The sequence below is a fragment of the Halictus rubicundus genome, chromosome 17 (assembly GCF_050948215.1).
Source record: "Halictus rubicundus isolate RS-2024b chromosome 17, iyHalRubi1_principal, whole genome shotgun sequence".
Taxonomy (NCBI): domain Eukaryota; kingdom Metazoa; phylum Arthropoda; class Insecta; order Hymenoptera; family Halictidae; genus Halictus; species Halictus rubicundus.
The window spans coordinates 985,361-1,001,433 of record NC_135165.1 but is presented as its reverse complement, the minus strand read 5'-3'; the positions used below and the strand labels follow the sequence as shown (position 1 = coordinate 1,001,433).

Here is a 16,073-nt window from a genome sequence, read left to right as displayed (position 1 = left end):
TCTTCGAGATCCGTTGAAATCTTGCAGGGAACGTACCGAAGCTGAAACACAACATACTCGAACGTAAAAACCGAAAGAGAAATATCCGACGCATGGTCTCTTTTATCAAAGGGTGGAAAACAACCCTTGGAACGAGAAAAGGAATTTCGGAGAATATCTTGGAAACTGTTGGAAAGATTTACAAAGTGAAATTGTGCACTTTCTTCCGTTCTGTTCATATTTCGAATCAGTTGTTCGCGTACAGTTCGGTACGTTCTCCTGCAAATGAGAACGTTCGTCACCGAATCTGTTCGGTAATTGGACTTTCGGCTTCCGCGAGAACGATCGCATGTCTATTGCACTTCCTCGGGCTTTGTGATGCCAGACAACGAGTGGCATTCTCCGAAAAGGACACTCGAAGTCGTCAGCTTTCCGAAACGCTTCACGGTTCCGAGGCGAAGAGTCTTGACTCGTTCGGCGGTTTCTCTCTTTGGTCACGTTTTCGACAATGTGTTATTCGACTCGCATAAAGGAGCTAACAAGGAGGTTCGATGCACCTACTTCCGAAGTAGGTTCGGCGATACGTCCGGAAAAATTATAGGTGAGAAGTGGAACGAGCCCAGGCATCGATAAGCTTCTACGAGAACTTCTTCCTGCGGATAATTTCACGAAATTTTGTCGTTTTACGCGTCCTTCGTGCTGGCTAAGATAATCGTAAAGTCTCCGTCGGTGAAGTATAAACGTCAGGATGGCGGAATAAATTCGATAAGATCTTTCTGCTTCTACGGAATCAAAATTGTTAGTAGCTCTTTCTATTTCCGAGCGATCTGTTCGATCGAGTATCTCCATCGACGATTAGGATCCATTCGGTGCGGATGAGATTAGGTCATTTCGAGTAGAATGCTGTACAGAGATAGGAAGTTTGCTAGCTGCGGGGCAGTTCCGACGCTCTCCTAGCCGCGACTTGTTTGAGGATGTCATTGTTTCGAAGGATAATTGGGACACCCGTGACAGGAGGCGGGGAGATTAGGTTTTGGAGAATGGTGGGGGCTATCAGAGCATCGATGAGAGCCTCGTTCTTTTGTCCGGCCAATTTGTTGTCTCTGAACAGTGTGGTATTCTATCGTTCTTCAGGTGTTCATCACTGTAGTGTTCTAGTCGGGCCTTCCCGCGAGAAATCGATCGGATCTCGCAATTGATGTTAGAGATCGTAACCAAAATCAAGTATGGTGCAGAGAGAGGAAATTTAGGTTAGGTTTAAGTCATCATTTTGCCCGATTGTTATTTGTTTCAGAGACACAGCGCTTCTAAGCGAGATGTGTCTTGCAATTTCTTGACGATCTTTACCAATTTGTTACGAAGCCATTTTCAAAGATATCGTGATTAAAAAAATTGCTATAATAGAACGAACCTTATCAATTAAAACAAAAAAAGTTGAACTCGATTCGTCAGTTGGTTCTCGAGATAAAAATTCCTAACCGTATCGTCTTACCACAACACCGTTTCCAAGCCTTCTAAACAATTGGAAGATTCGGAGGCCTGTATTTCCGGAACAACTTCGAAATCATCAAATCGATGACTTAAACCTCCCCTACTTTTCAGTTCTCTATATCGTAGTCGATTTTGGTGAAAGTAGCTTTTGTGGATCGCGAGATCCAAACGATTTGTCGGGGAGCGCCCGCGATCCCGAGCCACGCGTTCGTTCCGTCGACCATATCGAAGATCACGGGCCGTTTTGGGACCGAACCGCCCACCGAATCAGGGGGCCCGGGTTCGGCCCCGTCTTCCATCGGCGAATCGCTCGTCGAGGCCCCGTGTCAGCCCCCCACCCTACGTCTTCCATTTTTAGGTTAAAACTCGGCCCGAAAAGAAGCCGCGCGCATCGGATCCGGAGGCCCGAGCTCGTGTGCCCGCCTTTCTCTCGTCCGATCGCACAAATTAATCAACGGCCCCCTCCCCACTCGGTCGCCACGGCCGCCATTCCGCGTAGAGCCGCGGAAGCGGACAGAAGCGAAATCCCGGGGCGGAACGAAGTCGCGCGGCCTAAAAGGGATCCGAAAGAGGAAAAGGAAAAAGGAGGTCGGAGTGAAACCAGGGATCGTATCCATCTCTCGATCCCTTTGCACCACCCTTAACCGCCTCTTTCTTTCCTAGATAGCGATGGGATGGAACTGCTCGCGTGCGGATTCGAACAAGTCATTCAACTCGAACCCCGTATACTTACCTGATTGTTACGAAAGTTCTTTCCCTAATGTATATTAGCAATATTATACGCAGAGATTGAGTTCCAGAATTTTTTAACAAGCTGCATTGGAGGTAAAGAACTGTTATTGAACTTTTGGAACAACCTAGGCAACGTCTAGACAATCCATAATAAAATTTACAACATCCGAAACTTTCCCTATGGCAATGGAAAATGACAGATTAATGGAAGCTTGTTCATTGAAATTGACTCACGCAGAACTCGATCCCACCGCTAGTTCGATCCTTTTCCGCGACGCTCGTTCGCCGGCGACGATTCCATCCGCGTTCTATTCGCGAGCCTGCGAGTCGAGTCGAGTCGAATCGAATCGAATCGAACCGATCGATACCATCGCAGGGGCTCGTTCCCCGTGGAAGATGCTCGTCCCCTTGACCTTGTGTCCACGGCACGTCGAGTAGTGTCGCGATACTGTCGATCGAACCCGCGACTTCGGTCGACGCACGAGGAAATCGATCGACGCCCTCTGGCTTTCGCGCTGTCGCCCATTTAACCTGCCCCTCTCCTCCCCCGCACTCTAATTGAAGTTAATTAATCTCGGGCTGTGCTTGAAACCTCGGGCACCGTATCAGGTTGGTTCGGAAGTCTGCGAAGATTTTTCTGGGCTTCTGGAAATAATTACATCTGAACGAAAAGCTCGTCTCTATGTTTCTTTAACACGACTTCTGATTTCATGAATTTTATTGAGAATGACGTAGTGCTTGCACCATGCTACAAGGCGTTATTTAGTATTGTTTCTCCTACTGTGTTCATACACGACTCTGTTAGCTACGTTTATTTTATTTTTCATTCTTTGCGTGAAAATAGTGTTTAGGTAGACTGTGATATGTTTTTGGCTGGTAGCTAGCACGTTGACTGCCAAATGAAAAGCAATTTTAATATATTTTAATTGTTTCTAATATATTATAGTAAAAACTGAATTTTACCATGCTTTTACGACGCTTTTTAAAAAAACGGGGTAAACAAATACCGTCGGCAGAGAAAACAGACAGACAAGAAAGCGAGCTAATGAAAACGTGGTAAAATAGTGTGACGAATGCCATGAATGACAAGGGCAAACAAGGCAGTCAACGTGTTAACGAGTCGTCCAATAATCTTCTTAGTTAGACTATAGTTTCGTAGCAGTGATACTAGTGTAACAATTAGATGAACACAATAGGAGGATGATGATCACGTCACGCACAGTAGCATTAAAAACCGAAGTGAATATTTAGTTGAAAACGAGCCAAATGAAAATGAACTGAAATGAAATATTGTAATCCGAAAAGCTGTTAACTGGGCGACAGTCTAATGAAATGAAATATCGACACAATAACCCTTTGAATTCGATAAATTCGCGAAACTTTAACAGAAATGAATTTCTTCGTTTCCAATATAATTCTATGGTATCGCATTTCAATCAATTCGTTGTATTTCATGTATGCATTATACATTGTTATTCAATCACACTTATGATTACGGTATTCAGCAATTCAATCGATTGAAAAGTTTGAATAGTGTAACCCGATTAAAATGTAATCGAGTTACTATAAAATCGAGGTAGAATGGAACGAAATCACGCGGTTCAATTACATTGTAATTCAATTGGCAGAATTGTGCATGCACGATCTGAAATTTAGGTTTCGTAAAATCTGCATTCCAAAAATTCCATATCAAATCTCACTTGAATAACTATTTCAGTAATAGATGAATGAAGACGTGTTCGAGTGCAAAGGGTTAATTTCGAGTGAAAATCGATTTAGTATAAAAATCAAGAGTCAAAGGGTTGATCTCGCGAATCGTTCCTCGGACGATCGATCGAGTCGTGGTTTCCTACGATCATTCTCGACGATCTTTCGGCCCTAAAACAGTAGCTTTAAGGAATCCCTACTCCGTAGATAGGCCCAACGAAAAACAGATATCACGGGATCCCATAATCGTTTAGGATTTTCGCGCGACTCTCGCGAAACCCTCGGAAAATCTGCACAGAATCGCCGAGGAATTCGTCGTTCGATCTATCGTGGATCGATTTTCAGTCCAGGTTGCATTAAAACTACCAAAAAATTTTTTATTACTATATCATTAAGAAAATTTCCGTTTCCGCGAATTTTTTATCAAGACAGAGAATAATCTCCATTTTGCTGATTAAGAAAATTCTAACGACGAAAATAAAGTAAAAACGCCACCATTAAATGGCGTTTCAGATTACCGGCCAGGAGGAACTATAATTAGAATTTTAGATAGTATCGAGTATGTAGCATCGGAGCAGCTTATCAGGGAATTCCGATAAGAGAGCACACGACTCTATAGAAGCGTGCTGCATCTCTGCAAGGAGAATTGGCAATCGCGGACAGGTCCAAGGGTTCGATAATCGCGGCGATCGAGATCGATCGCAGCAATCTGCTCGCGCGTTCATCCCGATCGGGATTTACGATCGCAGCCATCTAAACATTCCGCCGTGCGATTTATCGGTTGATAAAGCAACGTCGTCGCGATTAATCGACCCGTGTTAGCGACATAAATCCGAGGAGGATTCGCGTTTCCACGAAATCCGCGCGAGATTTACGACGGCCGCATTTTATTTTCATTTTTACGCAACCTGGCGCGATATCTGGATCCGAAATAATTGCGATTCCTCGGCTCGATCGTTTATTCGAATCTGTGTGAACTAATCGAGAACCAGAAAAACACTTTTACTGCAGTTACTTCCACTTTTACAAGCACCTCAAAAACGAATCTAATGTTTCAGAAAAATCAAATTGTTGTGCTGTTTTGTTCTGAATCCACACTCCGTAAATTGTTTAACCTCACCATCACTTGGAACTATTCTTAAAAATCGTATCGGTACTGTATCATTAGATTGTGGATTTTTGTGCAAAATAAAAATGGTAGCAGGAGCCGCAGGAGGATTCCGCAGCGGTTCCGAGCGGTTTCGCGCAGATTCGCGTCGATCGCCGACTCGATCGTGGATCGCGAACCTCGAGACGGTTCGTCGCCGCTTCTCCGAGTGTCCTTTTTTTTTTTCAACTAGTCCAGGTAAAATCCGCTCGCGCGAGAGCCCTTCAACGAAACCGCGGGGCACAGATCGTTCTTAGCCGTTCTCGCGTCGTAAACAAACACAGCCACAAACACCAAAGTCGCACACAGAAAAAAAAATACAAACATTGAAAAAAGCACAAAGAGACACATTCCAGCGATCTGTCCCAGCGACGCTTCTCTGCGACAGAAAAAGCTCGACAGCCAGGAAAAAAAACAATCCTTTAACCAGACGATGTCTAAAGGAAATAAAGATAATGAGATTTTTTAAGTCGAACGCGTCCTTTTCGAGACCCGAAAACTCTCTCACAATTCTCGTTGTCGGACAGCTGTTCGTTTTATTGTTCACGTTGATCATCTTTCCGATCGTGATTCGATCATTAACTTCGACGATTAACCCATTTGCATCCGTACGGTTCTAATTTACGGTGACAGTGATAGACCTGATGACACAGTTCCGCGATATTGCAATCGAATTGCTTCAAGAATTATAATCGTCGAGTAATTCGGTTACATTCGGCTCAATCGCATTGTAATTTGTTAGCCTGATCTCCCGTTCGGCTGAATCGCAACGCAATTTCTAGTCGCGATTAGAATGTACAATGTAATTGCGTCGGATCGAAGATTTTTTAGAGAACAGAATGATTATCGGTCGTTATCGTAATAGGTGATAAACACATTATTCACAGATTGACATCGTTAAACAGAAATACACATTTTTTTGTTTTCGACGGCATTTTTTCAGTTACATCGCACCTCAAACATATTTTAATTGAATTAAACTTACGACCACAGTAACGAGCAATTAAATTGATTGAAAACTTCGAATAACGCAATCCAATCACGACGTAATCGAATTTCTGTGAAATCGAAGTGCAATCGAGTTAAATTGCAGTATAATTCAATTAGCACAGCTGTGCGCGCGAGATCCGAAATTTTTGTTCTATCAAATCTGAATTAATAGAATATTCCGCACCATATTTCGTTTGAACAGAGTATTAGGTAAACAAATTCACTCGTAGCCTTTTTTTCTCGAGCTTTTCGCGGTGGAGTCTAACTAGAACGCAATATTATAATTTCCATCACTTTCGACGCATTTAATCCACTTTAAAACTACAATTAATTAATTTGTACGACTAATAATCATTTCTTACTAATAATCTAACTAGCACGACTGTGTCTAACCATAGGTCCATATCGACAACAAATAAATAGAAATCAGTTTACAGAGTATTCGACCGAGAAATAAAATAGCGATCGGCGAAATTGTCGATTATTCCGCGTTTCACGACACAAAACGATTCCTCGAGGAATATTTGTCGATGCAAATGGGTTGAGAGGCCGAGCACCCGAGCCAGGAAATCGAGAAAGCAATAATAACCGGACACTGCGATTGGCGGGAGCGAATCCCCGGGAAATCGGCGAAATGCAAGGGGACGAATAACGAACGTAAGAAGGATTAAGAGGTACCAACCAGTAAGAGATTGAGGGTGTAATCCAATTTCTGATCAGTTGTTGATTTTCAGCGACGTGTACCGTCACCACGCGCGCACCATCCGTCGCCACGAAACTTTAACGAGCTTCCTTTAGACCCTTGAACGGAGAACTGCACCGTCGTCAAGCCTGCACGGGGCCCCGTTCTCCAATGGGGGAAAGAATGGGGAAGGGGATGGGTAGGAATCGGGCAGGGAGGGGGTGCCAATGACGAATCAGTCGAATTAGTGGGTTGTCCGTGCAGGTAGGCGCCAGACAGATCACGTTCGAGATCCCCCACACAACGACGCAGCAGACGCTCGACGACGCCCGCGTCCCCTACCCGGAAGAGAAGTGTTAGTTGGGTCGGTGTCCTCGGCCTGTTCGGCGCCGAGGATCGCGAACAGCGAGGACTCGCTTCCGGAAACGAGTCCCGCACCGGTTAGACCGCAGTCCGTTGGATATTCATACCGGTGTACAGTCATCCTTGCACGGTTATCGACTAGAAAATTGTACGGCAACGTGTCGCCTTGACCTTAGGTACATCCACCATGTATACATACGCGTACACGTGTACCTCGTGCAAATCCGCACTTTGTCGTTGTGTTGACGTACACGGTCCTGCCAGCTGTCACGTGTCAAATTTTGCCAATTGTCTCTGCCCGAACGAGAAAGCAACGTTCTTCAAATTCTCCAAACAATTTGGTTGTTCCGGCCTTTACAAGGAAATTATCAGGTGAGCAAATTAAATTTAAAATAGTGTCACGATTGATTAATTTTTCTTATCTCAAAAAATTTGATTGCTACTTGGAACTGTTTGATACAGTGTCGAAGGATTCGCGGTTAGGGACGTTTCTTTCCTGTTCGGGCCTGTCGGATGTACTCGCAAAGTTTGAGGTCTTAGTTTGAACGGTGTGTGTGTGCATTGTCGTCGGCTTTCCTGTCGATGTGTGCGTTTCCTACACGTGTCGTGCACCGGATGGCGCGAGCACCAGGGGGTTTTCGAGGCCTCTTCCGAGCTTTTGTTCCACGCTGACGACACCCGCTGAGCTTCCACACCTCGTAATCAGTCGACACCCACGCTGTCTGCTCACCGTTTGACCTCGCAGCCGGTTTGGCCCATGAAATCTGTATCGTTATTGCGTGTCCGACTTTCTTCGAGTCGCTGGATGTGCACCGGGCACGGTCCGAGCCTCTAACAATTTTACGCTGTTTCAGTATCCAACGGTGGGCCGTGTTGAACAATTTTTATCGAGGTCAAACAGGTACCGGCAGTCTTCAAGAAGAGGTTTCACTGGCGTTGAAAATTCGGGTCTTCGCTAACAGTGTCTACAGACTGAACACCACTGTCGAAATGATCCGAGAAAGTAGTGTAGGACTTCGTTGATCAGACGAGAGTGAATGCGCTCGATTGTGCGAATCGAAGGGGATCGAAAGCTCGCGTACACAGGCCGGTTTCCACGGCAGCCGGACGGAGAGTTGAAATATTTCTTCGGGCGGAGTAAGTGTTCCTGAAACCGGTTCAACGTTTCGAAAGTTTACGAGAACTTCTCAATCCTCGGCACGCGTACAGTTGACTCGAGACAGAGGGCGAGAGAAGAGGAGAGAGAAAGCGAGAAAGGGACATTTCCCTCTCTCTCTCTCTCTCTCTCTCTCTCTTTCTCGCCCGTGGCTTTTCTCCTTTCCTCTCGCGTTTCGAGTCCGCTCGAGGTAGCAGTGGAGTCCCGGCAAATTTTCGTCAAGTGAAGAACTCCGAGAGCTCGAGAGTTCCCGGCTTAACGACTTCCCGCGAAAAATCTTGAAAAACCTTTCTCGAGAGAAGAGAACGCTACCGTTTAGAGCGGACGGATCCGCTCGAAACTCTCGACGGCTTAAAGGGGAGACACGCACGCGAAATTCTCGCGAATTCGAATCTGCTATCGTAACGCTGCAAGAAAAATTTTTTGTAAACGTTCGTACCGTTATAAAAATCCACGAGATCCGGAGTTTGAGCTTTCGAAGCGCCTTCGAGTCGCGATCGAGCGAGTCGACAGCCCTCGAGATTATCAGGCGGCGTCCTGCGGGGGACGATAGGGGTTGCCAATTAACTTAGCGGAACCGCTTAAAGGGTTGCTACACGCTCGAAGCAGCCGCGTGTCTGGCTGATGCGAGCGACCGGAAGCGTTTAAAGTCGAATAAACGTCCCCGGTCGACGTTTCTGTCGCGATCGACCGGTTGTGCGGCTGTGACGGGCACGTATCTCTCTACCGGCGCAGAAGTTTCGATGGGAATTCGCCGCACGCCGGTATCATTTCGAAATTTCAACATCCAGCAGGCGGCAGCTGTCGTTCTTCGCGGGATCCGAAACCTCCCAACGAGATACGCCGCGTTTCTCCTACGAAATATTCTCTCCGCGTTTTCTCTTCTCCGCGTTCGTCGACGAGACAAAAAGACCCGGTCCACGTTTTCGGATCGACGTGTCCCCCCTCCCAGCACGTTTTCCATATCTTGTTACGAAGTTCGAGGGTTTGTTCCGAGAAGATCGACAGCGATTACCGTCGGCCTCGTTCCCTTTGATCATCGAAGACGCCCGGTAATTGGCACGACAAGTTGCCAGTTGAAAAGACGGCTTCCTTTCGCGCCGCTTTGTTCTTCGTGCCAGGGAACAACAAATCACACGCGGCTCCGACAGCTCTCCTTTTAATAATTGTAACGCGTTCGAGAGGGTTAAGCTGATACGGCTATTTTTACGATGATTCCGACGTTCTCTGGAATAGGCATTGACATCTTTCGTCATTCTTTTGAAAATCAGTTCGTCTGGGCACTTTAATAGCACTTCGAGGCTAATCAGACTTTTCTCTGTCCATAATTTGAATTTCTAGGACATCTAGGTGTTCTTACGACACTGCTTTCGTCACCAGTTTGTCGAGTATATGCAGAATTTTGTCCCGATCAACGTGTTTCCAAGCTAGAAAAGGCTTCAGGTCTCTCAAATTTTTCACTAGCATTCCTGAAACATTTTGGAAGCTTCCTACACTTTATCAAATCCGTTAAAGTATTCATAAAGTCTCTTCACAAGGTACTAAGGAGACTCGTAGGACGATCACTTGATTCGCTTCCAGTACAGAAAAATGATCTAGAAATATAAAATTATAGGCAAACGAAGCCCCGTTCCCCATTCAGAAGTTCGCCGTGCGTCCGCGGAATCGGATTCGAAAACGCCCTAAGCTTCGGAAGCTCGTGAAGGCTGCGCGCTCGTACGTCGGGCATGTCTTATTGACAGTGGTCGATTAATGGGAACAAACGTCGGAAAGGTGACTCGATGGTGTCGCGAGTCGAGCTCTACCACGAACTCGAACCTCTTCCTTCGGCTCGTTATCGGCTTCGTATCCGGTCGACGGGTAAACGTGACACGGGCTAAATGTGTGACGTCGCGTCGATCCGATTGCCAAACCCCCTCTCCGACACCCACTATAATTGCGCCTTGATAATATAACACGAGTTGCTTTCATGAAAAACGCATAGCCGAAGGAACACCCGGAGCCTGTAGTGGAGAATCCGCTTCAGATCAGCCAGGCAAGAGAACTATAGATTGAACTCTTTAAGTGTCCGAAAAAACGATCCGCCAACTCGCCTGCCCAGTTGTCGGCCCACGAACCACAGAGCACACCATCTTCTAAGGAAACACCCACACCCCCTCTCTGTTCTATTTCGACGTGACCCCATTGTTAAACGGGGGCCCATGAAAACCCCATCGGGAGGCTCTGTACCCTGGAAACGCGAGGGCTGAAACGTCGACGGTGCGAAGCGGGACGCAAAAATCGAGACGAACGTTGTAAAGTGTCGCCATTCGTCGAACCGAATGAGAATATTTGATTGATAGATTGGGGACCGGAATTCCCTGCAGAATTTCGCGCGCCGATTGATTCGCCGGGCATCTCCCGGCGATGAATCAGAGGACGAGATTTATAAGTTTACAAGGTCCGAATCAGTGAAAAATTGTGACGTCCGCTTGCACCTACTCGATATTCAGGCCACTCGACTTCTATTTTTGGGCATCGGTGTTGGTTATTGTTCCCGAGTTTTGCTCCGTTTGATCGTTATTGGAAACTGATTGATTGGTTGGTTACCTATATATGGTTTATATATACATACATATATATATATAAACTCTATACGTATATAAATATATAAATATATAAATAGTCGGCTCGATTAAACACGTCTGTTGTACATACTCTTCGTGAATCATGTGTTACGTTGTTCAAGAATCGTGACGTTGAAGAGATTGTGGAGGAGGGGCTAGCGAATTCAACGAGTACCTAATCAAAGCAATTCGAAAATTCGTTGTTCGGAAATGTCTGCTCCGCTGACCCGTTGGAAGCGGTATTTTTAACATATCATTGTTTAATTCGGAATCGGCGGCCACCGAGCCACTCAATAAACCGTTTAAATAATAAATCCCCACCGGGAAACCGAACAGTCGCGTCGGCCGCTTCCACGGGTTATTAAAGGGCGAAGCAACAGCTCGGCGATAATTAATCACAGAAGAGAGGGGGGTTATCCTCGCGATCGAAAGAAAACACGTGTCACGTTGAATTTCGAGGCCTCCTCTGCGCCCCCCCCCCTGTTCCCCATTGTTCCCGAGAATTAATTATTCCGGAGGAAGTTAGGCCCGGTCAGTCGAGAGGATTAATCGGAGTGGTAGCAGTCTGTCGATCCGCCTCGTTTACGGCCAGTGGTGTGATTAATCGATCGGTGTGATAACGGGTGAACGCGAGTGTACGCGAGTGTTTCGACGGAGAGGAGAGACTTGGTCCAGAAGCCGGGTTCACCTGATTATTTTCGAGCGTTTCGGTCAGGCCGTAATTATCGGGCCAGCCTGCTCGTATCGACGTCACTCGCCGACATCGTGAAATTAATTACCGTTCAACAGGTAAGTCGCCAATGGGAGAGCACGGCTGTAAACGTCGCGGCGAGACAGGCTATCGTTTGTCAATTTTTACGGCCGGCCTCTGGCGGCCTGTTAATTGCTCGTTTGCCGGCGAAACGACGCGATGTTAGCATCCACGAACGCTCCGAGGACTGTTAGGCACCGCTTTGAACTCGTTTCGAACAGACACGGCTCCCGGTGATGCTGGCATGCGCCTACGAAACGGAGTGCACTCGTCCCTGGAACCGGGCTACTCTAGTTGTCTCTGGAATTAGGATTTTTGAGATAATATTTCATTTCGTACCCTCAGAAGACCACGGGAAATTTTTATTCAATTTTTCATCTCAATTCTAAGCTGAGCGATAAAGATCTATGTGTATTTAAATTGTTAGTAAAATCGCGGGATGCTAGCATCGAAAGTCGTTGAAAATAATAAAAATACGGCCTCCTCGGAAGTTCTCCGTCGCCAGATTGCGTACGCTGTACATACGGGTGTAAATTATGTACCATAAATCGTCACCTGTTGTGTGTGGTCACTTCCTGTAGAAACAGTTCTCGTCCGTCCAAGGTAAGGCCCGTCTTAACTGTTTTTTTTTGTATCTGCCTTTTCTTTCAGGGTTGCGCTCCCCAATTTGCCCCCCGACCCCCCACTATTCAATTGTACCGAGAAAGCCTGCAGATTAGACATTCTTTTTTGGGACATGTTGTTGATTCGGCTCTCTGTTACTCGTTTCTTGGCACTGTTCCTCCTCCACACCTCTTGTTTCTTGGACTTGTTTGAATGCGAACCACTTCACGACCTTCAGACACGATTCGTGCTCGACGGATTTGTTCGATACTAGAATTTATTGTCTGCCGGGGCAGAGTGGTTGGCTTTTCGCTCTGGGGACTCGGTGGGGGTTCGAACGATATCATTATCTCCCTCCACCCCCACATTTTTGGCTGTTCACGCGCGGTACCGTGCTCATTCTTGCCTTTTACCCTTCTTTTTTCCGGTCTGCATTTGTTTTCTATATTTCTTCCGCTTTTCGTTTCATACGCATTCTCTCAGTCCCTTATTTTTTGTTTATAGTCCCTGTTGTTCACTTCTTTTTCTACTTTTACTACCCTCAGGAATTTTCCTCTATAGCACTTACTCACACTCTCAAGCTCTACTCTATATCTTTCTATTTTTACGCGCATACTTTTCCTTTGTTTTTTAATTCTCTACTCAGAACATTCGGTCTCTGCTCACACTCCCACGCTACACTCTTTTGCGCTTCTTTTTCTACTGGCCACATTTGCTACTCTCGAATATTTTCTCTTTTCTTCTCCGATCATATGCATTTTATTTTATCTACTTTTCTACTTTCTACACTCATCAATTTAAAAGTAATGCTCCTCTTCTCTTTCACTCAGGTTACGCGCGTATACTTTTCCCGTTTTTATTCGCTACCCTTCCTTTTGCCATCTATTTATTCGGTATTCACTTATTTATTTCTCCCCCCCGCTGTGTACTTTTCTCCCTTTCTCCGTCCATATAATATTTACGCTCCTACGCTGCCTGCCGACTCCCCTTCAAAGTCATCCACTCTGCTCTGTCAACTAATTCTTTTTAATTCACCGAATCTTTTTAATTTCGCGATGGGAGGGCGAGGATTCCGTCAAACGTTTTCCTCGACCCTCCCCTCGACCACCGTTCTACTGATTATCAAACGAAGATCGTATACATCGTTGAAAGTTGCATGGAAACCAGCCTGATCGGCTGTTTCTTGTTAATCTGATCGTCCACCTCTAACTGATCTACTTTCTTTCAGTGAAATCGTGCCCACACAAACAAATTTACTTCCTAACGAATACAATTTTTCAGCTAGCCAACTAGTCCTACAATTTCGAAAGAAACTCATCTCGTTAAAATTCATTCTATGAAAGTTACTATATTTTATACGACGTACGAAGACTTCGCCGACTGACTGTACGCGTCCATAGTGTTTCGAAGTTTCCACGTGAAGTCGAGTCATCCGTTTCTCCTAACGGGAGAGCCGCGGCAAGCGGTTTCAGCTTCGGATCCGCTCTCTGCGGGAAATCTACGGTTTCAATTCGCGCGGAAACACCTGCTACTTTTCCGAAATGAAAATTCCGCGAGCCGCTGCGCGACGTTCAGAGACCTCCTCGGCCATTACCGTCTCTCCCCGGGCATTAAAACAAAAATCCCCAGGAAATTGTGAATTCGAGTCTCGGCGCGGTCGAGAGGCAATCGCGTCCGAATTAATCCGCCGGCAAATTGCTTTACGGGGAACCGGCCGCGGTGGGTCAACAGCGTGATCCGATTCGCGCGCCCCAAAAATCGGAACGCCTCTCGTCTTTTTTTTTTTTTAATAATTCATAATTCGCGCTTCGACGCGACGCCGAGAACTTGCCCCGGGGAGAATTCCCCTGGTCCGCGCGTAATCCGTTTATGCGCGATGACGTCATGCCGCTTCATCAATTTTTCCGCATTGTCAAAACGCGCCCGTTAACGCGCGTTCCGCGGAAAATCGCGTGCCGATCCGCCACGCGTTTATCGATTTCGGTCAGACTCGCTGGGTCTGTTCTGGATCCTACGAACATACACTCTGCGAGATTTCCGAGAGCTAGATCAAACAGTTCGCAAGGTTGCCAAATTTTGCGGACTACCAGCTCTAGAAATTGACGGATTGGTCCGTAATGGAGGATGACCTTGAGGCGTCCGATTGATCTCGTTCGTAGGGATCGTGACGCTCGGGAAACGGATCGCTGCCTGTGACACGAATTAATTAAATTTAATTAAACGGGCGAATTCAGCGCGGACTCGGTGAGTTGGCCGACGCGCGCAATCAACAGTCGCGAAAATCGAATCTCGTGTTACTCCGGGAGGGAACCGTCTATCGGGGAGAACGTTAAAATCGCAAATCGAGGTACCATCCGTTCAACATCGACGTTTAGACACCCATACGTTCTATAGCGCGTCCTGTAGGTAGAAAGCCCTAAAGACAGAGGAGAGGAGACGTTTCGTTACACGACAGGAAACATGACGAACTGTTGGGGTTAATGGAAGCTGCTAGAGCTAGATGCACTTTTGAGGGTGCACCTCTACAATTAGTCGTTTCACGATTTTTCCACTCGCTTTGCCTCGACACGCGACATCGAGGAACTGGTAGACAATCCGAGACTTCGGAAGTCAGGGAAATGTAGGATCCATAGTGTAGATCACCGATATTAAATTGATATTAAATCAGCGATCATTGAAAATCGCCAACGGTGGCGATAAAACATAGAAATCCGAGTTCCCTGCGTTCACCGATGACAGTGAATAGCCCCGCCGATATTGACAGCGCAAAAGAACCAGGAGGCCCTTCTAAACACGAGAATATTATTCGTATAAATCCGCATAGTTTTCCAGACAAAGATTCCTCTAAAGTATTCTTCGACCTCCCGACCGAGCATGATCCCTTAAAAATCTGTGACTCTATTATTCCGGCGCAGCCTGTCTCTACACCTAATTTTCGTGAGGGAACGTATGTTCGAGTTTCGCAAAACGATTTCGATGAAACTTCGGCAGAAGTGAGTTTGATTGAAATCGTCCGTTACGAAACTTGAGTGCGTTTCGGCATGATCGAAACCGTCCTGAACGTGTTGGAACGGTGCGCACGTCCACTCGACTCGCCCCCGGAATGGGTCCATCGTTAGAGGATCTGTCTCTAGCGTAGCCAGAGAGCGTGGTTAACGTAGTAGCGTGTCGGTTGCATCGATCCTGTGCAACCTGGTGGAGAATGGTGCGACGCCTGTGCGTGGCCCCCCTCCGTAGCAAATATAGGCCCAATCCGTAGATCAGACCGTAGGGTAGGCGTGCCTAGCGTGCAACAATGTAGTGTGTGCTTGTCGTGTGGATTTCAGCAGGCGTACAGTCAGTACATCCCGGCGACAAGGGCCCAAGTATCGGGCGCCCAGGGGGGGCAGACCGGGGCTGCGATGGACGGGACTTACCTCGTCGAGGCCTCGTTCTAACTTCCTTAAAAACAAAAAAAAAAAACTAAACAAAACTCACGTTGCCCGACACAGAAACCGAAAAAAAAAAAACAAATAGAGAACTCGAGGAAAAACGAGACTTTAACGAAAACCTGTATACAAAACACGTAAAGAAAAGAAAGGTAACGCGAGACACGTTTTCAGAGGGCCGGAGACAAAATTTCCGAAAACAGAGAAGAGACGGAGGACGAATAATTAAACAAAAAAAAAAAAAAGTAAACAGACAAATAAAATGTGTAGAGAAAACAATAATAGAGAGTAAAGATTTAAGACACGAGAAAATTCAAAGTAAATAGAGAAATAAAAAAAAAAGTAAATAATACACAAACACAGTGCGACACTATTGCGAGAACAACTTAAATCAATCGAAATTCTTGTTATTTCCTCATATACGCGCCTGTTCACCTG

General features: G+C 46.2%; 1 protein-coding gene across 10 annotated transcripts in view; it reads left to right on the top strand.

Moving 5' to 3' along the window:
- Positions 1 to 16,073, top strand: part of Shal (potassium voltage-gated channel protein Shal) — a 139,134-nt gene that overhangs the window by 93,053 nt on the left and 30,008 nt on the right. The window contains exon 5 of one of the 10 annotated variants that reach the window (XM_076802630.1): positions 10,232 to 10,282. The exons of 4 other annotated variants lie outside the window; for them this stretch is intronic. In XM_076802630.1, the coding sequence (XP_076658745.1) occupies positions 10,232 to 10,282 (51 nt within the window). Of the gene's footprint in view, positions 1 to 6,780; positions 6,941 to 6,992; positions 7,268 to 10,231; positions 10,283 to 15,533; positions 15,680 to 16,073 lie in introns of those variants that run through there. 5 more of the 10 variants (XM_076802634.1, XM_076802635.1, XM_076802632.1 and 2 more) reach the window with 5 other exon arrangements.